Source organism: Cyrtonyx montezumae, unplaced genomic scaffold (genome assembly GCF_038088225.1).
Source record: "Cyrtonyx montezumae isolate F1298 unplaced genomic scaffold, pur_monq_1.0 scaffold_3, whole genome shotgun sequence".
NCBI lineage: Eukaryota > Metazoa > Chordata > Aves > Galliformes > Odontophoridae > Cyrtonyx > Cyrtonyx montezumae.
The window spans coordinates 70,358,101-70,385,507 of record NW_027072034.1 but is presented as its reverse complement, the minus strand read 5'-3'; the positions used below and the strand labels follow the sequence as shown (position 1 = coordinate 70,385,507).

At 38.3% G+C, this 27,407-nt stretch overlaps 1 protein-coding gene across 2 annotated transcripts in view; it reads right to left on the bottom strand.

Moving 5' to 3' along the window:
• Window positions 1–11,709, bottom strand: part of CADM2 (cell adhesion molecule 2) — a 603,584-nt gene extending 591,875 nt beyond the window's left edge. For both annotated transcript variants that reach the window (XM_065741859.1, XM_065741860.1), the window contains exon 1: window positions 11,632–11,709. In XM_065741859.1, the coding sequence (XP_065597931.1) occupies window positions 11,632–11,692 (61 nt within the window). In that variant the 5' untranslated portion in view covers window positions 11,693–11,709. The remainder of the gene's footprint in view (window positions 1–11,631) is intronic.
• Window positions 11,710–27,407: the final 15,698 nt, after the last annotated feature.

Below are 27,407 nucleotides of genomic sequence, written 5' to 3'. Positions count from 1 at the left end.
TGTGCCCTTGTACCCAACTGCAGTTAGCAAGACAACCTATTAAAGTGTGTCTTTTAAACATAGTCTGCTAACTTATGCAAATTGAATCACTGTCTGATACAGGACTCTTCAAGTGGCAAACACAACACAACAATTTTATAATAGCAGTGAGTTTTCATGAATAGCTTTTAAATGGTGCACACTAAAATGTTTGTACAAAGTCTACTAATACATACAGTATAGTACTCAAATGTGATTTGTGCTTGAATGCCAAGAATACATATTCATCATGAATCATCAGTAAGATTTTAATTATTTACTTTTGCCAATGAGTTATTTTCAATTCCTCTCCTCTTTCCAAAAATAAATAAAAAGTACCTTTTGTCACTTTCCAAACCGCAGAACAATGAGTACATTATAACAGTGAAATAAAAAAACAAAAAACAAAAACATAAAAAGGATTATTGGTTTTAACTTTACTATGCATCTATCTTTAATAACATGGTTATTACTTATAAATTACTGTACCTCTCATCTGAGAGAATGCATTTTATGGTAATTCCTGAATAATCATAAACTACAAACCAAACGTTCTGCTTCTAATTCTTTTTTTTTTTTTTTTCACAAGGAATAGGGGAGACAAACTGCTAGGAAGTGTTTTCACACTCCCCCATTTGTGTCTATTAACAGCTACAGCTTATTTTTTGTATAAGCAATTACCTACTTAGAGCAAACACTTCTGTAAGTTTGACCTAACTAGAAAACCTTTTCATCACTTTCAGTACAGAGGCACATTTTCCTCTTATTTCTTTCTTCCATCTGATCTTCCAAGATTCTTGTCTATACAGTGGTCAGTATGAGCACTCCACTGAAGTGCTACATGCTGAAATCTGAATCCTATTACAGATTTATAATTCTGCTGCAACCATGAAAGTTGATATACCAAATCTGTCCTAGACCACAAGCAGTTCACTACAGTCTTAGCCTCACTATCTGCTAATACAGCAATAAAGGGAATAAAATAATACAGATTAAAATTTTATACAGATTTGTAAATGCAAGAAAGTTTAATAAATTGTTTTTCCTGCTTAATTTACTGTTTAACATACTGCTGCTACAAAGTTACATCACACTTATTCCAGCTATCATTGATAATCTCATTGCACTGTTAGCAGATTAGTCCCATAAACATTTAGAATCCAACAACAAAAGGTGCAAAAGCTCAGTGCTAGGAATAAAAAGAAGTTATTTCAGTAATCGTGAAACTAATCATGCTAAATTGGTCTTATCAAAGAAGCCCAAATATATGGCCACGTCACGAGTAAAAAAATTTATTAGAATTCACTGTATCATTCAAAGTGATTAACAAAATAAAAGGAAATATATCATCATCATGCAGAATTAGAAGTTATTCTACATAGACTAGACAGTGCTCTGTTATGCAGTTATTAACTCGCAAGGTAGCATTCTTAATGAGATCAGAAATACTGACTTATTCAGCTACTTAAGAGCTAAATTTATTCTTGAAAAGTAGTAGCCTGATGTTCTGAGTCCATACTTAAGAATGCAGCAAAGTCACAAAGATGAAAGAACAGCACCACCTAGTTCTCCATTCAAAAGTTTACAAATACTATCATCCATTGATTTCGTTTGTAATCCATACTCACATGTGTGTATCGTGTAATGAAATCTGTAACATTTCCATACAGAACAGTACTAACAAGTTTGCGAGGAGTTATTAAAGCATCTGATGAAGATACTTTACGAGTATGTACTTTATAAAAAAAAAAACACTTTTTGTGCAAGAATACCAGAGACCTGTAATAAAACAAAAATTTTGCAGAAGCTCCATAAATTCCAAATGGATTGTTCATCCTTTCCCAGCATCTTTTGTGAGATAATTTCTCCAACTTGACTAAAATATTGTACTGATTCTTCCATATACTAGCTTGATATTTTAGAGTATGTACATGTGTGTTACAGATGCAAACGTCTGCTCATGATACAGACAACACAAGCGCCTCAGCAGCATTTAAGAAAATAATTATAGTTAATGCAAATTGTTTCATATTTAGTTTTCTAATGTGCAACTTAAGCCCCTGGTATGAAAGTTTCACGTGTCAAATTTCTCTGATAGAGAATTAGAGATGTGTATTTGAACAATCTGAAAGTTTAACATCATGCACTCTAACAGGGCATAAAAGCATTTAGCATTTCTGAAAACTTTCTCTTTTGACACTAACAAGTGTGATTTCTTATACATTGCACCAGATATTTTCTCTATTGCTCTAAGTTGAAAAAAAGCACAAGAGACATTGATATTCTGACTACCTTGGATAGTAACGAATTATACTGTGATGGCATGTCTTGTAACATTATAAAGAAAATGGATTTAAGTGAACCTACAAAAAAAAAAAAAAAAGATTCAGCTTCACTTTGAAACAAAATATTCAAACCAAATAATTGATTTATCTATGAAAATGAAAAGAAGTTTTGTTGAAATGACCTCACACAATACATCAGCATAATGGTATAAATGCACATCTAAATTCCTGTTTTTTCATAGGATGGCATTTAAAATACCTTCACTTCTCAAATTTAACATTTCCTAATGAATGCCTGTAGGAAGTCTTACATTTTATAGCTTTGTTGAAAGTTTGACACGTTAATTTAAACAGGATAGAGGATCCAAATTTGAAGCCTTTGTTCTCAAAAATACTGAAGGGGAATACCTTCACACATACAGACTCAGGTTATTGTTGTTTCTGCATTTCAAGTCCCACAGTGGCAAACAGAAGAAGCAAAGTTTGGTTTTGCTGACAACCATCTTAGGCAGACAAGGCCTTGGAGAAATTCCTCTGTATTTACCTGTGACCACTGATCTGTGACCAGCTAGCCACCTATTCTGAAATTTCTTACTAAAATAAACTATTGTACAAGTTGTTCAAGAGTTTTTAATGATCAACTAAAATAAAAAAGCCTGCAATATTAACTATCCATTAAATAGCAAATTTGAATTAACTCACTTTGAGTGACATGGTCTAGTGGATTCTGTATCTGTTGGAATTTGCAGAGTATTTCAGTTTGCAGAAGGCATAACCTAACTGCCATTAAATGCACCTGCTCTTCCCAGCAGTGCAATACAGACGTATTAAAAAATGAAGAATACCCTGTACAAGATGAGTTGAATCGTTTACCCAGATTTCTTGTTACTCCATTTTGCTTCAGCTTAACAAAAAGTTAATTTTGTAGACCACAAAGTATCGCTTGCTCTTCCAGCAGACAAATGTATACATACAGCAAATGTATGTAAAAAATCATGTGTTATTCTTTTTCTTAAAATCCAAAGAAAGTTTGGGAAATTCTGCAAATGTATCATTTTAAGTAAATAGGCTTTCATATATTTTGTCTAAGCAATGCTTGTGGGTGGTCATGTAAAAATAATCTTATATCCCAAGATATTTTGAAATTATGTTATTCTTCTATGTAAATCATAAGAGAACTTCCCATAAATACTCTGTGAAACACTGAGAATTTTATCTAGTATAGATAAAAATGGAAAAATACAAAGGTTCCATATATTTCTATTGATTATGTACCTTCACTTTCACATCCAAAATTCACCATTTGGAATTCAGCAAAACAGTAGTGACCTAAAAATTGCAAAGATGACTTAGGAAGCAGAAAACATTGTATTTTCCCAGCTGATTCAATTTTAAAAACTGAATTATTTGATTGGAAAAATACTGAAATGATGCAAGATCAGGACAACTTTTTAAGGGACTGAATGAGGCTTATTCACGTTAACTATGTCATACATTTTGTGTTTCATTTGCTACAAAGAAGCATTAACTGGTAGTTTATAAACAACACTCTTCACACTTCAAGGAGAAACATGCCAAAAACCTGACTTATATGTATATATATATCCTAAAAAGCTAAGGAAGATGTTCTGAAGAAGCTGAAGAAACAGTTGAGGTATTGGCCTCATGCTTAACTTAATAGTTAAGCATGCTTAACTTAATAGTAGCAAGTACACTACTTGTACTCAAATACAAATCACCACGATTACATTTTAAAAATCAGTGCTTGTAATAAAGTAACACATTTGATTCCAGGCTGGGGCTTTGTCTATGAAGAAAGTACAGCCTTTGAAGCTAACTCACTAGTAATCTGTTTTTATAGCAGAAGGTGAGACACACTCTCCTTCAATATCCAACAACCAAGTAGTTTTCAAAGTGGATATTCAAGTTCTGAAACACTTCTCCATTAGGTGAGTTCCTGAATTCCACCAAATGGCTAACACTGATTTTATTATGAAATTCCAAGGGTTTCCTTTAGAAACAGAAAATACAGATACCACTTGTCATCATACAAAATGATCAGTGAAACTTGCAGCTTCCTACACAAGTCCAAATCTCCCCTATTTTTCATAATATTACAAGGCCATGCTATAAAAGCTCACAGACATCATCAGAAAACAGCAAGTGCAATAGAAAAGTTTAAATATGACAAAATTATGAGAAAACAGCAATGTCACACATTGTCTAGTGAACTAGACACGTACGAAAACATTTAGATGTTGGTTTAAGAACTCTCCCAAGCATACTGAAAAGAAATCAACTCATTTCCACTAATTATTTAAGACAGTAAAAAAAGACTCCATGTAAAAAATAATATCACTGTATATTATGCTATTTTTATGATCTGTCATGGATTTGAGATACTCAGTGAGTTCTTGAGATTAGTAAGCAGTTTAGTAAGTAATCTCTAGCCACTACATTTATTTTTCAATTTGCAACCAGCTGCTGTTTTGCTTTTCTCTATATTTAAAAATGTAAATAAATATTTCTGCTGATGACCTGGAGTGAGACTAAGTGTTTTCACATACCAAACAAAATTTTACTTTTCATGTATAAAACATGCAATCCAATGGAGACTTCTTTGCTGTTCTTGAATTTATATCCATTAATACATTTCAATGAAGCACCAACCAGCATGTCAGAATTTAAACTTCATATATAACTAGAGTACTAACTGGAAAAAAATAACCTTTATATGCAATAAATATAAAATGGGTTTGGCAGAGAAATGCATTTTGTATAGTCCTCCAATTAAAACAAGCTTATAATATTAAATTCTGATTTGATTTTATCAGTATATCATCTCATTGCTTTTGCTTAATATTTTATTGCAAGAAAATAAATAAATAAATACATGCAATTTTTGTATTGGAAAGCAACAAATTATTTCAGTAGCAAATTCAATGATATTAAACCTTATACAATGCTTAAAAAAAAAATACTGCTTTTGCGTTAACTAGTGTGGCTTTCCCCCTTGCTTGAGAGTAACTAGAACAGCTTTCCTCCCATATAGCATAGTGGGAATAAAAGCAGGTCAAGTTACACTGATAATCCAGCAGATGTAGGTCAGTTTGGGATAAATATCTGAGTAAACGGAAAATACCAAAATGTCTACTACAACTGCTGCTGTGAAGTAGTTTGGTCTTATTCTCTTCAGAGCTGTCAGTCACAGTTGTGGAATTTCCAGTATTGAACTTTGAAAAGCCAGAGTTTGTAAGACTTAGACAGATGGATCGGTATAGCTGTGTTGGCCTATTCAGCTTCTGCCAGGAGAAGTGGAAATAATCTGATGTCTTATATATTGATGATATGCAGTAAGGCATAAATGTGCTCCTATATGTGGTCATAAATCCTTTTTGCATGTAATAGCATACCCAGGTTACCTTAGTTAAGACTTGGCAATGAAATTACTATGACAATTAAAATCATTGCTTGATTAATATTGCAACACATTAGAAGTTTAAAATATAACCAGAATATTTTCACCTCCAGCATAAGAAAAATAGTCTCTCTTGCATCACCCTTCCCATTCAAAGACAAGCAGTCAACAAATTGTTTACAGAAGGATGACAATAGACAGAACATGAAAGCCAGGCAGACAACCACTATATGGCACACAATGATATGTGCTGCTTTAGAAACAATCTGAACAAGCCTAACTCCGTTCAAATCACAAATAAAGAATAAGATGGTGAGGAATTCAGTAGCATATACCTTAATTTAAAGCTTTGTTCTCATGGATACTTCTAGGTATGTACACATGCAAACCTTTAGCTCTGAAATTCAGACTGAGAAACACAGACGATACATATGAATTATTTTTCTAAAATTGAAGAGCAGCTGTCTGTGGACAGTTAATGTTCCATAATAGCTATGTAAGAAGAATAGAGATTGCTAAAGTGAGCACTATGGAGTAGAAAAAAAAAAAGTAATTTATGAATTCATAGTAAAACAGAACTGTATTAACAGTGACATGCTGCTACTTAAAATGTGAAAGTTAAAAGCATTCACAGTCTCTAAGATTCATTTGATTGGACTAAAAAGCAGTATATACATTTTGACTCCTATTTTGGAAGAAATGGTCCTTCCTCAAAAATCTTCCATTTGTCAGACACCAAAAATATTCCCAAACAAAGCTTATGGAGAACCTAAGATCCACGTTTTACATATAATAGGATGGCAAAGGATGAAAGTGTGGTTTTATTTTACACAGCTACGAATGTCAGAGAAAGGAGGACATGGTTAAATGAACAAACAGGGACTCTTCCACTTCATCTACAATAAAAATAACTACCTACATTCTCTACTAAATCTTTTTTACCTATTTCAAATTCTCCATTTTAGAAAGTCCTACACTCAAGCAGGGCACTGGAAGATGTAATATGCAACCTCCAGCATTAGCATTCTGTTCTGTTATTAAAATAAATGTTCTCTGCCTCTTCCTCTACCACCTTAAAATGCTGTGAGGGCAGTCTGCTCACTATGGTTATATAAACCATCCATTCTGAATCTATTGTGCATTAAAATGAAATAAACTGTACGCATTTGGACCTCTCTATTTTGATTTATAAAAAAAATGAAAGGAAAAAAAATCCTGAAAGTTTCAGAGGAAAAACAAAAGCTTTAGAACTCTTGTAAAGGCACCCACATGCATTTTTCATAAAATTTATTTTCAAAATATTTTTAATGTTTTCATTATGTAAAATGATAAGTTGTTCAAGGGCAGATTGGGCAGATTGCTGAGAAAAATCATCATTTTAGAAGCTATTTCTTGCCACTTTTTCTTTCTTCCTTTCAAACATACCTCAAGAATTCCTTGGAAAGAAGGGATATGCTCATTAAGCTCATACTTAATATTGACGCAATCCCAGAGGAGGCACATACTAAACTTCTAAACTATGTCTAATAGTTTTACTTTTCCACATTTGTTTTGGAACATGTCTTTTATAAAGCATGTCAGCAGCATTCTCTCTGGAGAGAACTCTCCATTATTTTGAAAGTCTCTAACGGAATTAGCCTGTTGTCAGGTTTCTCTTTTAAAACAAAATGGAAGCACTTCTTCTATTGCTTTGAGAAGGAATTAAGAGGACAATTAGAGCACCTTCTCTTTCCACTTTTTGAACATTAGTTGAAGAGGGAATCTAACAGTCAACCACATGCTGGTTACACTTGTATTCTCTAGACAACTACCTCATGTCCATCAGTGTTTACCATATAGAGAGTGGTTATAGTTTCTTCATCGTTTGTGGTGCATAAGCAGAAAAAAACTCAAAATCCAATTTTGGCTTTCCATAGCAATATTGAAAGACTAATTATTTATTAGAAAGATTAAATTCAAACGCATTCAAGACCTGTTTTGTAACATAAAGGTGAAATATGAGAACTAAGGCTTCTATGAACTGTGGCTTAAAGATATTTACACTACATAGTCATGAAATTAAAACTGACAAGTAAATTTAAGAGGGACATTCAATGTCTTACTTTTTTTTAATTATTATTATTTAAATTAAAAAAAAAGACAACTAACAATAAAGTTGACATGAAGAGAAAGTATTTGTTACAAAGGAAATGTTTCTCCTTACCAGCATTTTTGTGGAACTATTGCTAACTGGTAAATAGAAACTTGATAAATACCATAAGTGTGAGGGATCTCTATTCGTGTATTCATCAGGGAAGTTTTATGAGGACATTAACATGAGTTTTGAGTGATTAGTTACTTGATGTTCTAAAACTGTTCAGCAAGGCTATATGATGACTAGTAATAAAAAATATGAAGAAGTAGAAATATCTAATAAAAGGAACTAATGTGGGAACTAGACAACTAGTAAGCCTGTTGAGCTTTGTTTAGACTGACCTAAAACATATATAGAAGGCCACAATCAAGTCAAGTAATGCATTTTCTGCTTCAACTTGTGGTTAAAACATTCCAACTTCAGACTGTATTAACCTCCTCCAAAGCCACCATCTTCTATTCTCCATTTGTCTACTTCTTCACAGAATTTACTAACTACAGCATGTTTTTCACTTGCTATTACCACATTAGCATTACAACATTAATTTGTCAACACTACACCTTTGCTTACAAGATTGGGTATTACTGCCAAGATTTTGCTAACAGAAATCCTAGTGAAAATTCAAAACAGATACTAACTATGCAAGCTATGGAGTGATGTATCACAGCATTGCCTTCAATCAGCTCAAATGATCAGAGAAGTAGCCATTTGCATATTCACTTTTTTTTTCCCCCTACTTGTAATGGATCTAGGCTTATGAGAAAAGTCTCATCCATGAGCAATTATGTCCTTACCGATTTCTTGCATCAGTGATCACAGTTTCAGACAAATTAAAGTGTCCTTACATTATTTTCATTAGTAAACAAGTTGAAAGTGTCTGAAGAAACCATATTGAAAACACTTGTCTGGTGCTGGCTGAGAACTGAAAGTATATCATTTGCTACCACATATGACACTATCCAGCATCTTTCGAGAAGCAGAGCACATGAAGGCATTAGATGCCATTTGCATTATCTCACAGCAGGGGGCTATAGCAGCTACAAATCCAGGATAATTTTAACCCATATCTTTACACCAAGAATGCTATAAAACTATGTTTAATATTACATTTTCTCATATGGTAACTCTTTGAAACAAATAATTTAGATTTCAAGTTGCATAAATTGTTTCAGATGATGTACAGAAGTTATTCAAAATACATGTTGTCTTTCTAGTGTTAAATTTTGTATAAAGCAGGCTAAATTCATAAAGTGGAAAAAAAAAAAAGAAACAAAAAATGCAAGTACAAGCTGCTAGCACACATAACAGTTAAACCTCTTGGGACTCCGTTTAGATGCTTCGTAATTATTAACAGTGCACAAGGTAAGGACAACACCAGTCAGAGATCCTACTATTTTCACAGTAAATGCTGGATAAGGCAGAGCAGACTAATATCATATCCGAACTCAGCTGACAAGCCACTTCTCAGCTCAACATGTTATTACTCCCCCTTCCACTTCCATTGCTCCCCTCTCACAGCAAGCAGTTGACACTGGGCTCTTTTACTTCTTGTTTGCCTCCGTTCTGAAGGGACTTCTTGCTGTTAATGCTATTCCACGCACAAGCTGAGAGGCATTATTCTATGTCCTCTTCTCTCAGCTGACGCTTCATCAACACTCGGGGCAGATTCCTTAAGCCAGGCTCTTAACAGACAGAGCCAAAAAAATGCACACTTCCATATAGAACCCGTTAGCTCAACTCTATCACCTTGTCTTTAAACTAAATTAGTGAAACTGAAGCTAACAGGAGCCATCCTCAGTCACAATCCCGAAGTGCTCCGAATCCTCAGAACAACAATCTCATTCATGTACAGAGATGACGGAAAACATGTGTATCCCACAGACCACAGACTGAAACGGAGGGATCTAACAAATCCACTGAGCTGCTTCACAGCACAGTCTGGGGAAGCACAGCAAGCCAGCAGGAAAAACTACATTTACATGCAGGTATAAAAAAGCCAACAAGAAATGCGTCCAGTACAGGAACGGTGGCTGGCTGCGCCAAAACAAACGGTACTGCTTATGAAGTAGCGCTACAAGGTGGACCAAAGGAATTTGATATGCAGTGAGGCATAGCAGTTATTCAGAGCAGATTTCCCTGAGAAAATATTTCCGTGCTTTCTTCTCCTTAGAAGCACGATGGAGCTGAGGCTGGCAGAAATTCTCTGCTCTCACTCCAGCCTGAGGGTGACGGGTTTCTTATATCCCTGTTCTACTCAGTGCCCTGAAAAGTGCTCTGCTTAAGTGTGGAATAGGGACTGCTCGAGTACTCCGGAGGGCAGTTTTAATCAGGAGCTGAAAGAATACTTATGTGACAAACTGAGAAGGAGTAGGCATTCCGTACAGGCAGAGAACAAGCCGAGCAGCACGTGAGGCACGGTCTGTCCCTATCTGCAAGGACAGGCCCAGCCTGGTGATTTCCACAGGGCCAGAACAGCGTTGTACCCTTTTTCTTGCAACATTTTTTTTTTTACCTGATGCGGCTCACAGAGTTACATCCCGCCTGGCACGCGCCCTAAACCACCGTGAAAGGCAGCACTGTTTTTTAATCGCTGCTTCACTCTTAAAAAACGCGATGCGCCGAACGCGGCTCACTGCATCTTCACAAAGATCAAACCCTCCTCTTCCAACGGCGGTTCCATTGGTGACACGAACCCCCCCCCCCCCCACATTCCCGGCGGGGCCATGAATCGACAATTCACGGGGAGATGCGAGAGGCAGAGAGCAGAGCAGCCAGCCTCCAGGTGCAGCCCCCAGCACATGCCCCAATAAATCACCCGGCTCAGCAGCAGCAGCAGCACGGCGGCTCCTTGTGCGGTGATGCGCACCGAAGAGCCCAGCCCCGCGAAGCCGCGCTGCCAGCCGCCCGGCGCGCTGCCCCGTCCCCACCGCTTCCTCCCGGTCCGCTGCGGGAAGCCGCGCTCCGCATGCCGCCCGACACATGACGCAGCCGAGGGAAACGTGAAATTTATTGAACTTGACACGGCGCGGCGTGACGGAGACGAGGGGAGAGAAAATCCCCGCAAGGTCACTTCGCTCACCCCCGAGGAGCCCCCCGCGGGGCGGCAGGTGGCTCCCGTCCCCCCTCCCGTCCGCCCGTCTCCTCGCTGACCCCGCGCACACCCGACGGAGGCCGCCGGGCTGCGGCGCCGCGGCCGCTGCCGCCTCCCCCCGACCCCCGCGCGCCCGACCGCTACCGCCCCCCGCCCGCGCGCCGCCCCGCCCCGCAGAGTCGGGGGGAGGGGGGGGGAGAGAGGGGGAGGGCTGTAAGCGGCGATGCTCGGCGGGTCCCCCTCCGCCGCGCTTGTTCCGCGGTGTCACTTGGAAGGAGCGCATAAAGCGGCGCAGGCGGGAAGCGGAATAGAGCGAGTGTGGGAACTCGCCGCCGGCAGCGGGGCGTCGGGGAGATGCAGCCTCGCTCGGGCAGCGCCTCACCTATGGGATCCATACGTCCATCTCGACGCGCGGCGCAGCGTCCCCTTCCCCCGCGCGAGCCGTGCCCGCGGCCCGCACATCCCCGGGATGCACTTTAGGGGCACGCGGGGAAGCGGGGACGGAAGCGGCCGGGCGGCAAAGGGTTAAGAGCGGGGGCTGGGGGGCGAGCGGCGGGGCGGGGGGAGAGGAAAGCGAGAGGAGCGGGGTCAGGCGCGGGGCGGGTGGGCGGCGGGGCCGCGGCGATTCCCCCTCCCCCCCCACCGCCCCTGGGTCCCTCCAGCGGAGGAGGGGGGGAGACCGTACCTTGTATGAGGATCCCGCAGAGGCTGTAGAAGCGCAGGAGCGCGCCGGGCTTCAGCCGCATGCTGGGGGCTCCCCTCGGGCTGGGTGGGCGCCAGGCACGCAGATCCGCAGCCTCCCGCCGCTCCGCTCTCCGGGCGCTTCCTTCCCCCCGCAGGAGCCGCCGCCGCCGCCGCCTCCGCCGCAGTGTCTCCCTCGCTGTATCCAGTGGGGTGAGGAGGAGGAGGAGGAGAAGGAGGAGGACCAGGGTCGCGGGGGTGGATTGGGGAGGGAGGAGGGGGGGGAGCGGCGCTGTCCGCCGCTGCCGAGCAGGTTCCCCCCCGCGGAGCGGTGCCGGTGTCTCCGCTAGCCCCCAGCGCCGCGCCTGCACGCCGCTCCGCTCGCCTGTCCCGTCCCGTCTCGTCCCGCTGCCGGCGGGCGCTGCGGCGGGGATGCTCCGCTCGCGGCCGCTTTCCCGGCTCGAGACACAAGGGCAATCTCCGCTTGCGAGGCTCCCCTGGCCTCGCCCCGCCCCCGCCCCCTGACCCCGCCCCCTTTCGGCGGGATGCCCCGCCCCCTCGCGCCACACCCCGGCCCACTCCGAGCCGCGGCTCCGCCTCCGCGCCCGCCTTGCCCGCGCCCCCCTCAGGCTTGGCACGCCCCTCTGCCCGCCCCCTCGGGCGGGCACGTGAGTGGCAGCGGCGGCCTTCCAATGAGAAGTCGCCCTCTTCGCCCGGACCTCCGACGAGGCGGAGGCGGCGTCTCTGCAGCCAATGAGCAGCGGCGGGAGGGCGGGGTCGGGCGGAGGGCGCTGTCCAGACCCGGTCCTGAAGCGGCGACGCCGCCTCGGAGCGGGAAGAAAAGCGGGACCTGGAGCCCTGAGGGGTTGGATGGCAACGCGAGCCGGGCTGCGGGGCCCGGGAAGCTGCGAGCCCCTGTCCGATCCAGGCTGGGACGGGAGAGCTGCTCCTTGACGCCGGCGGGGCAAAAATAAACGGGGCAGCACCCCGCGATTCGCTGCCTGAAGCGGGCTCCGTGGAAGGGACCCAGCCATGCTGCTTGCTCTCCCTCCAAGAGAAGCACACGGCACTTTCTCCTCCCTCTGCTTTTCCTCCTGTCTCCTGACAAGCAGCTGGCCGAGCCCCGTGTAGCTCCAGAGTTAAATACGATCCTCTATAGAGAAAGTCTGTATGTCTACCATCCACGCTGTTAGTATAAGTCCTCTGACAAGGCTCCCAGATAGCAGAACTAAGCATCATTCTGGACTCTCATCTGTGTTCCCTCGACTCTGACTGGCTGGAAGGAAGGAATTTATATCAAGGCTTTCTTTGGAATCGTTTTCAGCATTCAGTCGGGAGTCCTAAACTGCTCACAGTCTGAATGATGAGATACTGAATGTAGGAAACCCAAGATGGCAGGCTGCTTCTTCATATTCATTTAGTTAGCATTTAGCACGGTATCGTTCACCCTTTGCCAAAACCTCTAATGAAATCAGAGTACTTTATTGGATTGAAGTTGCTGGACTCGCTTGTGGACATTTATTTATTCAGGGAAACCTACTGCCTCTTCTCAGAGAAAGCAGGATTCCCTGCAACTAAATGCTTGCAGTAATCAAATGTTTCTCTACTTCTGCTTCTATCCCTTTTCTATCACTCAGCATCACAATGCTGCATGTTTTGCACTGTACCTTTCAGAATTTCAGCCTTCATTTCCCATTATTAGTCACCAAAGAACTCTACTGAGATAAGTAAGTGATGAAATAGTCCTAAGTACCTATGGGAGAGGAAGGTCTTCAAAAACTCATTTCTCTGAAGGGTGCATGGTCTCAGGTCATTAAGGAATTGCTAGCAGTAGATAAGTTTCCCCTACAGAGCTTGTTTTAGCCTGGAATCTGGTCAGTTAAGTGCTCTATAGTGCTATCTTCCACTTGGTTCTTTATCAAATAATGATTACAACTTGCAACAGTTGAGACTGCATCAGGATTTACACTGAGTTCCCCTGTCTGCAAAAGATGTCCAAGCACAGTACATAATCAAGCTAAAGAACTACATTCTGAAGACAGAATTTCTATAGTTGATGTTATTTTGTCTGAAATCCACATCACATATATCCGTGTATCTCCATGCTCTTAGCATGTTACTTGAACACCGCCAAAGATGTTGCACTGAAATGTTCCCTCAGCAGAGAAGTATTTGCAGTAACTATCTCTGAGGGTGATTAGGTACTTCATTGTTTTGTTACTAGTGGAATAAAAAATAAAAAATAAAAAATAAAATAAAATAAAATAATAAAATTCTAAAAAGCACAATAGGTGAAAGTTGCTATTTTATCACTGTTAGGATTCAGTGCACGTAAAGTAATGAATGGACAATGATTCACAAAAAGTGACAATTCCTTTGTAGAACAGTATTAAAAGAGTTGACAAAGGCTCAAAATTTGTTTGTTGTTTTTGGAGAGAGAAATAAAAATAATTGATAAAACATGTAATTTAAATTCTTCACTAAAGCTGGATTGTAACGCAATCTAAAGTGCCATTGCATTAGTGAATGTAATTGACACCTCTGGACTTTTGCAAACTTATGTTTGATTGCAGTCTTGTTCCAGGAATCAGTACAGAAAAGATACAAGTGTCTTCTGAGCTTGGAGATTAGAAACTACGAAAAGAGGTTCCCCAGCAGACTCAGGAATTAAAGACCTGTCTGTCTATCACAAGGGTTCCAAGCCTTTGCCACATGAGCATATCTGGAAAAGCTGATCTATGTGTTTAGAAACACCAGCTGACATTTTCCTCCCAGAACCCACTAACACTGACAGAAGCATGCCCAGAAGTGCTGATTTTCACCTTTCTCTTCTGAACTGGTTCTGAAATGGGCTAGCAACAAGAGGTTGTCATTACTCCCCTACATCATGCAGCATAATTTGAAAATCAAACCCACAGTTCAAGCACCATCAATAAACTACTGCAGTGAAGAAGAGTGAAAAGTCTTTATACTGTGTGTTTTCTTACCATTTTCCTGAAAGAGAAGAAATTCCAACCAATATCCCTTGGTTTACTTGACCAGCTGTATATCTGAAGCACTTATTTATTAAAATTGTTTGAACTGCCAGATAAGATGTCATAATTTTCTTTGTATATGTAGCATCATATCTTAAGACATTCTCTGGCAGCTCCTATATAAACCTAACACCTACTGAACAGAACCTTGTAATTGGTCTGTGAAGCTGAAACTTATGCACAAAATGGCTAGAGGCCTCATTACTTTCAGACCAAAAGGGCAACAGGGACTATTAAGGAAATACACTGCAGAACAGAGTAAAAAAAATACCTTAAAATAACAACAGGAGGTCAGAACTGAGAACCAGTTGCAGAAGGAAAACATTTTATAAGAACCAGAAAAAAATCTGCTTTCTCTTGATACCCATCAAGGTGGTACGATATAGATGCTTTCAACACCAAACCGAGAAAATAATTCAATCTCCATGCAAGGCTCAGAAAGACATAACAATTCTTCTCAGTGAAATGCTAAACATCAAATTGTCCAGCTTCCTCCACACTTTCGACATAGATCTAGTGTTCTAGTAACCCGAAATCTGTGTTCTCTCAAAAGGTAGCAGACAAACACTTGCTTTAGCAGAACTGCCAGCATTCTAACTTGCTTCCTGTTAATTATGTCCTATCTTCCCTCTTTAGACTCACAGATGTTGGTGAACAGTTGATGAAAATACAAAGAGCCCAGTAGACAAGGCAGATCACTAACTGCTTCCTATCTTGGTCCATCGCATGCTCTCTTATGCTTGCACAGTTTTCTCTCACTAAGACTTCCAGCTTCTCTCTAAAAAGCTATCCTCCACCTCCTCTAGAAGGAGCCCTCTGTGTTGTAGTGGATCAGCCTGCTTCTAAGCTTGCCTTAAAAGAAGCAAAGTAAACAAATTCTGAAGGGATAACCACAATTTTAATTATGTGAATCCTCCTTGGAAGATGAAGGGAGGATTTAAAGGGAGAAATTCTTTGTTATTAAAAGCTGTGAAACATACCTATAGGAATACATGCTCTGTGTTCTTCTACTATGTATGTTTTTAAGTAAAATTTGAATAATCTAGAGGGTACTGAAGCAGTAGTCAAAATATGATTTCTGGCAAAAACTAAAAAGGCCCGCATGAAATATTCCATGGAAAAGACAAGCTAGTTGTTTCATAAGATAGAGACATATACTGTTCTGACTCACAGTACTGCTAAACATTCACAATTACATTTAAAATAGTAATTTGGGAACTGAAACGTATTTACATGGCTCAGTATAAAAATGCTGTGACAGAAACACCACGCAGCTGCCACCTAGCATCTGGTTGGATAACAGCCATTTCTTGCAGTGGCAAGTCCACTATTCTTGTATTTGCCCCCTCCTACCTGAAAGTGGCAGAATGGTCCTTCTCCAAAGTCAACATGTATAGTCATTGAAAGCACATTTCCCTTCCCAGAGCACCATTATAAGCTTATGTGGAAATCAGAGAATTTTGACTGAAGATCTTGTATTTGTGGTTTATATTATCATTTTGACATATTTCGGCATCTGAAACAGAAGAGTTGAAGTTTTGTTTGTTTGAGGTGATAAATTTTGTATAGTAGAAGGGTGTTGCTGTTGTTTTAAATGATGTGGGTTTGGTTGAAGCTGATCCCTAAAAAAAAAATAAAAATTGGATAACGTTTACTTACCGGATGCCAGCAAAACTGCATCGGTTTGAACAAATACTGTAACTACTAATTTAGTTAAATCTATCCAACTGTGAAAATATATTGGCGTGAATAAAAATACATAGACGTGAAATGCATTGCATTTTTTGTTTGAAAAAAATTGGCTTTAGTAAAGAGCAATTGAAGTTTGAAAATATGCTCCTGAGAAGAAATGTGTTCATTTCCATAAAACATATTGGTGTGTAAATATACAGTATGTATCAGTTCCAAAGCAATATTACAAATTCAGTGAAATTTTGTTCTGTTAGTTAGTAAGATGAACCAAGTAGAAGGAACTGCATTCTGTAATTACTCCATATAAAATATGTGTGGGTTGAAGTCACATTTATAAAGCAATTACAAATGTAAGATATTTCACTGGCTTTTGGAGGAGGAAAAATTCGATAAAACAACATTGTCAATGCAGTGCCAACGCAAAGTGAACCAAGGTCAGTGCAAGCTGGTATCGTTCATATTGAAAAGTACTTAATGTACACCTTGAGTTGGTAAAATAATTGCAGAAGAGAAGCAGAAAGTAGAAGTGAAATATCTGTTTCATAGATTGACCTCTTGCCCATATAATTTGTGAAATGAAAATACAGGCAAAAAATGGTTCTGATAATATGGTTCTCCATGCATTCTGGTTAACTCCTCCTCCTAAGTGTTTGATAATTAGGAAAAATGTGTGCTTTGTTTTGTCTTCTGACCCTGAGTTCTGAAGCAACTAATCCAAGAAATTTTAAAGTTATTTACCACAAGCCATTAAATTATGGAGCTTGAATGCCTCTTATACTTTTTAATTATTTATGGTTTAAGTACATATAACGCACACAACATCTCTACATTAGTTTGCGATAAAAGTGTATTCCTGCATGAAATTAACTAGAGACTCTTTTAGATCTACTTCAACAAATATTTAGGATACCTCCTAGCTAGCATCTTTGAATATATATTTCCACTGAATTATTGCTATTTCTAATGCATTGTAATTTATACTTGCTTTGTGTTTTATTAATTATGCAGAGATCATGTGAAGTGTTGGGAGCAAACTCTCTTGTACCCAGCTAAGGTAACAAAAAAAAATATCCAAAAATAGAATGAGCAGAAGGGTGTTCATTCTGTAGAACATAATGTCAGTCATTTTACTTTCTTAAGAGCAACTTCAATTACTGACAGAAGCAGTTTTACAATGATTTTATGGCACGTTCTGGTAATTTAAGAGGCTCTAAACATTAAGGCTCAACATTCGGTTTTGCAGACTAAGTTCTTCATGTCAACGAGTGTGGGAATACAAGAAAGACTATTCAGAGCAGAAGCTGTGGAGCAAGATAAATGGCATGAGAAAGCAAGGCTGAGAACAAATGATGCCTCAAGAAGAAAAGAAAAACAAAGTTAAGTAAAGCTGTGTGATGGCTGTATGATACAGACTCTGGTTGGGGGAAGAGTGTGTGGCTTGGAACGACTCATGACTCTGATTGGATAAGCACCTGCATGCATGGTTAATGAGTGTTTGTGGAATGTTTTATTGACATGTAAAGGCAGGTGGGAAAGTTACAAGAGAAAGCTTGTGAATATATATTTATAAGATGTTAGAACCTGTAATAAACAATTTGGATCGTTCACATCTGAGTCCATGCCTCAGACAATACAAACGAGTCCTTAGCTGAATATGTTTGTAAATATGAGTCAAAATATTTCAGCTGATTCAGATTAAGATTCAAATAATTGAATAATTGCATTGGTTTGCCCATACTAAAGACTCTTTCAAGTTTTTCTTGCATAACCTTGCTCTAATGAACTGTAATAAGGAGCAGAAATAGTCCATCCTGTCTTCTTAGCTTGTGTCTAAAACTGTAGGGCAGCTCTGGTCTCACAACTGTCTGTACTGAGGCCCACTTTATTGTTCTATGACATGCATAGCAAACTTGTTTTCTGCAATAAATCAGGGAGTATGAGAAACTTTCTTTCATCCAGATTTCAACTCATTGATTGACTTTCTGGCTAGATCATATACTTCCTTTATATTCATGGACCTGTACCACAGGAACTGATGCTAACAAAGACCTGAAGATTAATTTCACAGCATCATCTCTGACCTGCTGTATTGCTGTGATATTGTCTTATGATCTAAGTTTATAGTTGGACCTTGCCATTTTCTGTCTCCTGCAATGCTTAATTATTTGTAAGATTGGGCTGTGGCTGAAGAGGCCCTCCTAATGAGCCTGGGATCACTGTGTTTCTGGCTCACTTGTTCTTAGTAAGCAGCCATGCTCTTGTTACTGCTTGAGAAAAGTGGACTGAAAGAACATTGTTCCCCAAAAGTTGGAAATACTTCCTTCGTATCAGAGACTTGAAATTGACTTTACGTCGTGCACTGACTTTTCATCTATTGACACTAGGCAGAATCAAAATGATGTCACCCGGCCAAAAATAAATGGAGAAATAAATAAGGGAGAACAGAAAAAAAAAATCTGTTCAGACAAATGCTTTCAGGAAACCACTTATGATATATATATATATAAGATTGAATGTCAAAATAAAAATGGGTCTAGATGTTGAACCGATGAAAGTTAACAGTTAAGGAGAAACAGGATTAGAAGAGAAAAAAACTTTAAGACAGAAAGAAGAAACATGTACTCTTATTGCTTCATACAATCTTAAAGTCAGTGCACCTCACCCTCGAAATGCATCTGCTTTAGGTAAACATCTGAGATTCATGATTGCAAAGACACTGTTTTCTCTAGTAAATAGGAACTTAAAATACTACTCACTAATCTGTGAGCTCGGATGTAATGCTATTACATGGATTTAAAGACTAAGCCTTCTGATGGTCTATATAGGTATCAATGTGATAACAGACCTTTTACCTCTGAAATTTTAAGAAAACATACACGTGCGTTGTTTATGAGGAACCTCAAGTTATGAAATGTTCACAATGTTTTTTGTTTATACAATTTTAATGAAACTCTCTATTTTTCTTGGGGAATGGTAACTGTGGGATTACTCCACCTTCTGTCCTCTTCTGCTCACAACCCCCCTCCTCTGACATAGAGTTCTGCTCTCATTCAGCCAAAGGAATTGCTGGAGGAGCGATTCAAAGTTTTTTGGGGAAGGAAAACACTAATAGATAGAAACTGAAAATAATGAGCTGGTAAAAAAAAGAAAAAGAAAAAGGAAAATGTGCAAGCAATATGGCAGATGACTAAAAAAAAAGAGAAAAAAACAGTCTTGGAAAAAATGAATAATTCCTTTAAGAATTGGATTATGTGCCTTTAAGCCCCGAAGTTCCTCCATGATGTTAAGTAACTCGCTTAAGCCAAATGTTTTTGGAGAGGTAGTAAATTGATATTAATGCTCATTTTCTCAGATTCCAACATTGTAGCAAGGAGTCATATCTGTAGAAATGTGAAGTACTGAAGGCATCCTAATGCCAGTGTGAACTGGACTATGAATATACAGAGCTGTGTAATGAAAATTGGCCACTTGGAATTAGTGCTTACCTTTGACATTAATCTTAATTAAATACTTCATTACAAAGTATCTGCAGAATGAGGACAAATTAAGGTTGCATAGGCAATTCTGAATTCCGGCATTTCTTAAGTCTTTGATTTTTTCAGTTTCAATGATGTTAATATAGCTTTGTATATGTATTTGGTCTTATATTTGAATTCAATTATTTGCTTTTCTTTTTTGTGTTCGCTTCTCAGCTTTTATGTAGTTAGTCTTGTGAAATATTTGCCTATATTTTTTTTTATATTTGTTATGTTTTAGGAGTATAATCATCACAAATGAAAAGAATCAGTGAAAATTTCAGTATTATTTTTCCATGATGAATGTGAATCTCTTTTGCTTAGCCAACAAATCAAACACACATAGATGTTATGACTACTAAAGATAAACAGTGACATACACTGTTAAATTGTTTTTTTTTACATAAGAATTCAGTGAAGTATTTCATTATACCACTTTCTTTTGTGAAATAGGACAGCAACCGACAAGTCAGATAGTTCAGACAGTTCACTGCTTGATACAAAACAGAATTAAGAAGAAAAAATGTATATGTTGAAAGATCTGCAGCTCTTAGATCTGTGTTATTAGTTTTGCCATACCAAAATTATACTGTGGGAGATTTGGTGAGTTAGCATCCATAATTCAAATTTCTAGTGTGGTGAGATACAAAAGCTATGAAGGAAAATGTCTCTTGTAGAGGAGTAACAGAAACTATAAACACATTTTTTTAAGTGCTTGTACTTGTTAAAGCAAATCTAAATTATATCATGATCACAAAAGTGGCTTGTGGCAAGTGCATTTGGCTGCAATTCCTATTTTAAATGTTAGCTGATAGTGCTAACAACACTTAAATAGTGATATAAAAAGCAAGATGCTTTTTGTGGATCTAAGTTGTTTTCCTGTATTTTCTGTTAGTATCAGGACTACACTGCAGACTATTGTTGGTAAATTTTTAAGTGTTTGAGTATAAGAGAGAAATGAGTGAGAGTGAAAATCAACACCTGCTACTGTATATGGAAATAGTATTAAATAAGGGACACATAGAAAAGTGTCATTTTAAAAACTATTTTTCCATGTTGCAGTTGTCCAGAATGTTTCACTTACAACGGAGCATTTTTATTCTTCTTTCTGAAATAACCCGATTATGTTATGTCTCACTTTTTAATATCAGAATAATTTTAGTATCAAACTATAGAAAATAAATAAATGTAACTATACAATGTGTGTGCCCTTGTTTTTTTCCTGTTAATGTACAAATACGGAAATTAGCAAATGATATCTGAACAGCAGGCTTTAGCAGGCTTTCCACTGGAGGAGGATTTCTTGCCTATAGCAGAACCCAATTTGATTTGCTTCTGAATTTAATGCTTTTGCATTTTAAAGGGTAAAACAGTTTAATTAAATAGTTACAATATTTCATTTTAGAAGTACATAATACCTATTTATTATATAAAAGGTGATTAAAAAAAAAAGGTAAGAAAAATTAGTTATGTTCAGTTCATGCATTCTGTTATTCCTCAGCTACCCGAGGAATATGGAGGATCATATTCCTATTTTATATAGAGAAATGTTTCAGCATATCAGAACTAATTATCATTATAACATTCTCAAATACAACCTACCTATATTTCTCAAAAATACATTTATTCAAGATTTATTTATTTTAGGTATTTAATGAAAAATAAACCTATGAAACAGGGTTTCTTTGTTGTTCATAATTCTTACAGATATGATCTTTCCCAAAGCAATGGGGGATCGTAAATGGGCCACACAAGTTTACTAAACAATTCAACAGAATCAAAGATGATATTTGTTCCTTTTGTGCCTCCTATACATAACTACACTCAGAGGTTATTAACTGTGTGTGTTCATGAGGCAGTTTGAAGCCTCATGAGTTAGAGTATGCGATGTTCCTGTGTTTTCATCTATATCAAAAACTATGTAATTATGTCTGGTGTAGCTGAGTCTATTCCAGCATTACTAAAGGAGTTGTATAGCTTTTTCACAGAATCACAGAATCACAGTATTGCAGGAGATAGAAGGGACATCTAGAGATCATATAGTCCAACCCCTTGCCAAAGCAGGTTCTCTAATGCAGGCTGCACAGGTAGGCATCCAGGCAGTTCTTGAATGCCTCCAGAGAAGGAGACTGCAACATCCCTAGGCAGCCTGTGCCAGTGCTCCATCATTCTCACCATGAAGAAGTTTTTTCATGTATTGGAGTGGAACTTTCTGTACTCCAGTTTATGGCCATTTCCCCTTGTCCTGTCCCCACAGACTGCTGAAAAGAGGTAGCCCATGTCCCTTTGTCTCCCAAAGTGCCAAGTATTGTAGTTCTCAGATTTTTGGTTTGAATCCCTACACTGAAGTATATTTCTAATGCGATCTTCTCTTAAGAATGAGCCTAATCTGATTGTATTGCAATCTGCAGGCATAGGAGGTTATACAAGTGGAAATTATTCACACAAGCAGAAAATTTTGAAGGATTTCATTACCGAAAATTCTCATGCAGCTAGTTTGGATAAAAAGTGAACTGTACAGCTGACCGTCGTCAAAAGTTCCATGCTTTTCCATATGTGACAGTTACAGTACATAGCAGTGTAAGAGAGTCTTTCTCCCATTTCCAACAAGGATAAGTGTAGCTGTTGTCTTTACTATCCTTTATAGCAGGGTGCTATCTTTACTATATTGTGCTATCTGCACAATGTAATGGAATAAGAGATCAAGTCCTAAATCTCAGTTGTTTCTACATGACTTTGAAGTCACTGCAAGTGAAAGCACTAGAGCAGGCATGCCAAACCCGCATCCTATAGGCCGCAAGTGGCCCAGCAAAGCTGGCACTGTGTCCCATGCCCCCTGCTGTTGCTTCCACTATTAACCCCATCTTGGCTGAAATCAAGGCCCAGTGCAGTGCTAGCTCAAGTTGTGGCAAAGAAGCATATGGACTTTAATACACTGGCTAAATACAGTCTCTCAAACAATGAAAATCATTCGGCTGTGCTTTCCACTGTAATAAAAGAATTTGAAAACAGGTTTCAAGACTGCAAAAAAGAATAATCAATTATTTGTTTTGTTTGAGATGTCATTTTCAGTTGACATAAATACATTACTGGTGAATTTTCAAATGTAGTGAATAGAATTACAGTCAAAAATTTTATCATGTCTCTTTACCAGACTTTTATGAGCCATCTCTTACGAGAGGGAAATATCCTTGACTTCACAATCATACTTTATTCACAGACCACTTTTTGTCAGTATGTACATTAGTGAACAATTATTTTCAAAGATGAAGTACAGGAGGAGTAAACATTCATCAAAAATCTCTGACAAACAGCTTGAGAACTCAGTAAGAGTTGGAGCCACTGCCATCAAACCAGTCTGTTGTGTTTTATGTTTTTTTTTAACAAAAAACAAAACAAGGTTGTGTATCCCAATAGTTTTATGTTTTTGTTGCTCTCTTTTTAATATATTTTAATAAAAAACGTTACAAAATAATTTTTTTGTTAATTACATACATTCACAATACTTATGTAGTACACACCTCATGAAACCTGCTCCAAAACTAATACATCATAATTTATTATGTTTCTCCGTGCCATCAGAAGCAGATATTGGTGATATGGCAGCAGAGGTTGAACCTTCCCACCAATATTCCATTACCTGTTGCTATCATGTGACAACAGCAGAGGGGCAGCCTGACAAAATGGTGTCTGACATGGAAGTGTGAACACAGCAAAGGTGTGCCATTGAACTTTTCACATTAAAAATGGCATGCAGAGGCGTTCAGTAATGCTTGCTGAACATTTAAGGAGATCTTACAGTCGATGTGAGCAAATTGAGGTGGTGGGTAGTATATTTTAGCAGTGGTGACAGTGACAGCGGATCACCTCCACTGGTGCAGATTGTTACAAGTGCTGACAATGCATAACTAATGGTGGTGGTTGTGTTGAAAAAGAGTGTTTCGTGAATGGGAATTTACTATATTAAATAGTGTTATTTTGTTCCTTGTATCTGTTGTATTTTCCATGGAAATAACAAGGAGGCATTACTTTTGGAGAAACCTTTGTAGGTTTCAGGAGATTCTCACAGGAGAAACCTGTGTAGCTTTGTAAGATTTCTCTTCAGTCATTGCAGCCCAGGCAAGCCAAAAGATTTGGCTCCCATGCACTAGAACAATCTGGAGCAACAGCTAAATAGTGAAATTAGCGTGTACCTCAAGATTTCTTTCCAAGCTGAAGCATTCTCATGATCTTCCTGGCCATAACTGTAGTATTTTTGCCCAAATCTTACCTTTGGTCTCAAGCTATTTAAGGAGCTTTGGGGGAAGTTTGAAGGCCATCACATACAGCAGTTTTAAATAGTTGAAAAGTACACTGTTGATTAGTTTATTACACTAAGAACAGTATCGAAAATTAGAAAGGCAAATGAGTTTCCAGGATTTCTAATATGATTTTATGACAGCTTTCCTAGTATGTTTTAGCATTGTTTTGATCTGGTTTTACCCAGACATCTTATGGAAATATTTTCTATGTGTGGTTTTACAGTTTGTACTTGTTCTAAGAAATTACTTTAACCTCTCTAACCCATGGCTTCTGGGTTCCATCACTCATTGAGAGGATAGTAGATAGTCCAATTTGACACAAGTATGTAAGATCTTCATTTTGACAGTATTTTGTTATTGTCCCAACTCTACACACTGCCAGAATATTTATCTGTACTATGTAAACTAATATATAAAGTCAGCTCAGTGGAAATTCTGATTTATTAGCATCAGTCATTTGCTGTTGGCTATAGTGCTAAGTAAGGCTGAATTTAAAAATGTTGTTGTATAATACAGAAATCAAGTATCTAACACTTTGAGTTGTATCAGTGTGTTCTGTTTGTTGTTATAGATCATAAGTTACACTTCCAAAGATTATGAAAATATCTCTTTCTCATTCTTCCTTTTCATCTTAGAGTGTATGCATAATCTCATGATAGCTATATGGATCAGTGGTATTGCACAGTAAAGTTGGAAAAGTAACTTCATTGCTTATCAGCACCACAGTAATGGTACTATTTTTGAGCTAATTCTATGGAGTTAAATTCCCTGATTACACTATCTGAGGTCCATACTAACTCATATTATAAGAATGATGACAAAAATAAGAGGTGAAAAAAACACATTAACAGGTTGCTTGAAAGACAGATTTATTGATAACTATGCTTTTAATAGTTCTTTGTATGTTATACATCAGTAACATAAATCTTGTAGCAACAGAAAATGTAAGTGACCTACAAAATATCATTTTGATTGTTTCCCACTTCTTAATCCTTCTAACATTTGATCACTAAGCTAGTGACATTTATAGCAAACAAATATTAGAAGTAATAAATATAACTTTAAGTTATCCTCCCATTTAACTGTTAACAGATAAGCAACACATTTATAAAAGACAACCACAGATTCTTTCTATGTCTTTCTCTTTATCATCTGTCTGAAGAGAGTGGTACAATCCTGGCTGAACACTGTGAAATGGTAGTTTTGATACTGTGACACCAAAGAGTTTAAACAAATCTATTTTTCTTTGGATTAACTTCGGATGTAAAAAGTCTTTCTTTCAGTTAATGGGAATTTTGACTTCCATCACATTGTTTATTTCCTGAAAACAATGTCAGATTGGATCTGTAGCTCTAGTGGTAATTCACTCTTCCACTCGTATTTTTGTGCATCTCTTTCACTGCTGCAGTCCTCACATTCCACTTACCCAGGAATTCGGCAAAAGCCCATTAGTATACCTATTCTCTTCCCACTTCCAAATTCAGTCTTCTTTCTCATATCTGCAGACTGCCCCCACCTATTTATCTTGTAGTAGACTGGATACCAAGACTGTAAGTTATTCATTTTGTGAAGAAACCTCTATGATAATCAGAAGAAAAAGAGATGCATTTAAATTTATAATAAGCCAACTTATTAGAAGATAACATAGACAGTTTCAGTTAAGAGTTCTATTTGCAGTACAGTTCCTACTTGCCTGAAACTTCACTCACAAAACTAGACAGACTCAGTGGTAGTCAAGATTGTATAAGAATATATATGACATAACCCTTTTCCCCTAGTGTGATTGCTCTGACAAATTCAAACAAGCTTCACTGAATTAACAGTACAATTTATGATTGCAATTTTTAGAATATATATTGTAAATCAATACTGTTTCTTTTTACTGCAAAAACTACAGATTTTCTTAAAAAATTTCTACCTTCTAATTGTACATATGGCTATCTTTGTATCTTTATACTTCAGAGATTTCAAGTGGTGCCATAAAAATGCTCATACAGTAGTGTGAGGTAAATTCTTCTCATTTAGATACATAGGCCTGAGACTACTATGAAATTCCTAGTGATATCAGTTAAAAATGACAACCTTTCCTTAAATTAATGGAACAGCATTACCCTTGACATATTTTGATTTTTAAATTCAGTATCGGGCACTACTATGAATATTTGGTGAATAGGAAACAATAATAGTCCATGAAGTAATCAGCAATTGAGCTATTCTGTATTTCACTGGAGCTACTCCTAGTTTGTATCAGCTTGTGCATAAGAAGAATCTAAGTACAAAATGATGGCTTTTGTGTAAGAAAATGATGTTTCTTTAAAAAAAAAACAAAAACTTATTACACATTTGCTTTTCTAGATGCATGTGGTATCTATTGCTATTCATTATTTCAGGACTGGTCAGTTCCTTCTTTTAACTATAATATTGACAGAGTAGATACTTCACTATACTGTTTTTAGAAGGAATTGTCTTTCTACATGCTGTCTTTGTGACCTTTAGTTATGTAAAGTTGTTACTAAAGCGTGTCCTGAATATGTCAGTTGTAAAATACAGCTGTAAAATAGAAATGGGACTGATACTTTATGTTGGTAAGGACATACAGTCATTCTACTGACAGAGAGTATCTATCCCACTTGAAAAAGTCTTTGTGATATGTAGTCAGTGATGTGCAGGTTCATAATCCACCATTCACTTGAATTCATTGAAGTTCATGCTTAAACAATCAGAAATTTCTCTGAAAATGCTGAGCTCTTCTTTTGGTATGAACTTGTCCATGACTGAGCTGTCAGTTAGACTGACTAACTTTTCTCCCATCTGGTGATACTTCTGAGTTGTTTTTTTTTTTTCAGTGATATTGCTCTTTTATATTTGTTCTTTGCTTTCTGTTTGAGGAACTCAGCATATGGAGGAAATGTGTTATGTTCGAATTCTGGTACAGCACATGATACATAGGCAGACCTCTAGTAGTCAAAATATTCTATGTCAAGAAGTAGATCTCTATAGCACTTAATGATGAGCTGATCTTGATTTTGGTATAGATTTTATTTTCCTGGCCTTAGATGTTGTTGAATGGGAAATGTGACCAGTGGTTTATGTTTACAGTGACTCATGGATGATGGCAAATGCTTTATGGGGGTGGTTACAGCAGTGGGAACAAAACAAATGGCAATGAATGGGTAAGCCTATTTGGGCTGCTGAACTGTGGGAAGACATTGCTGCCTGAATAAAAACATGGTTGTA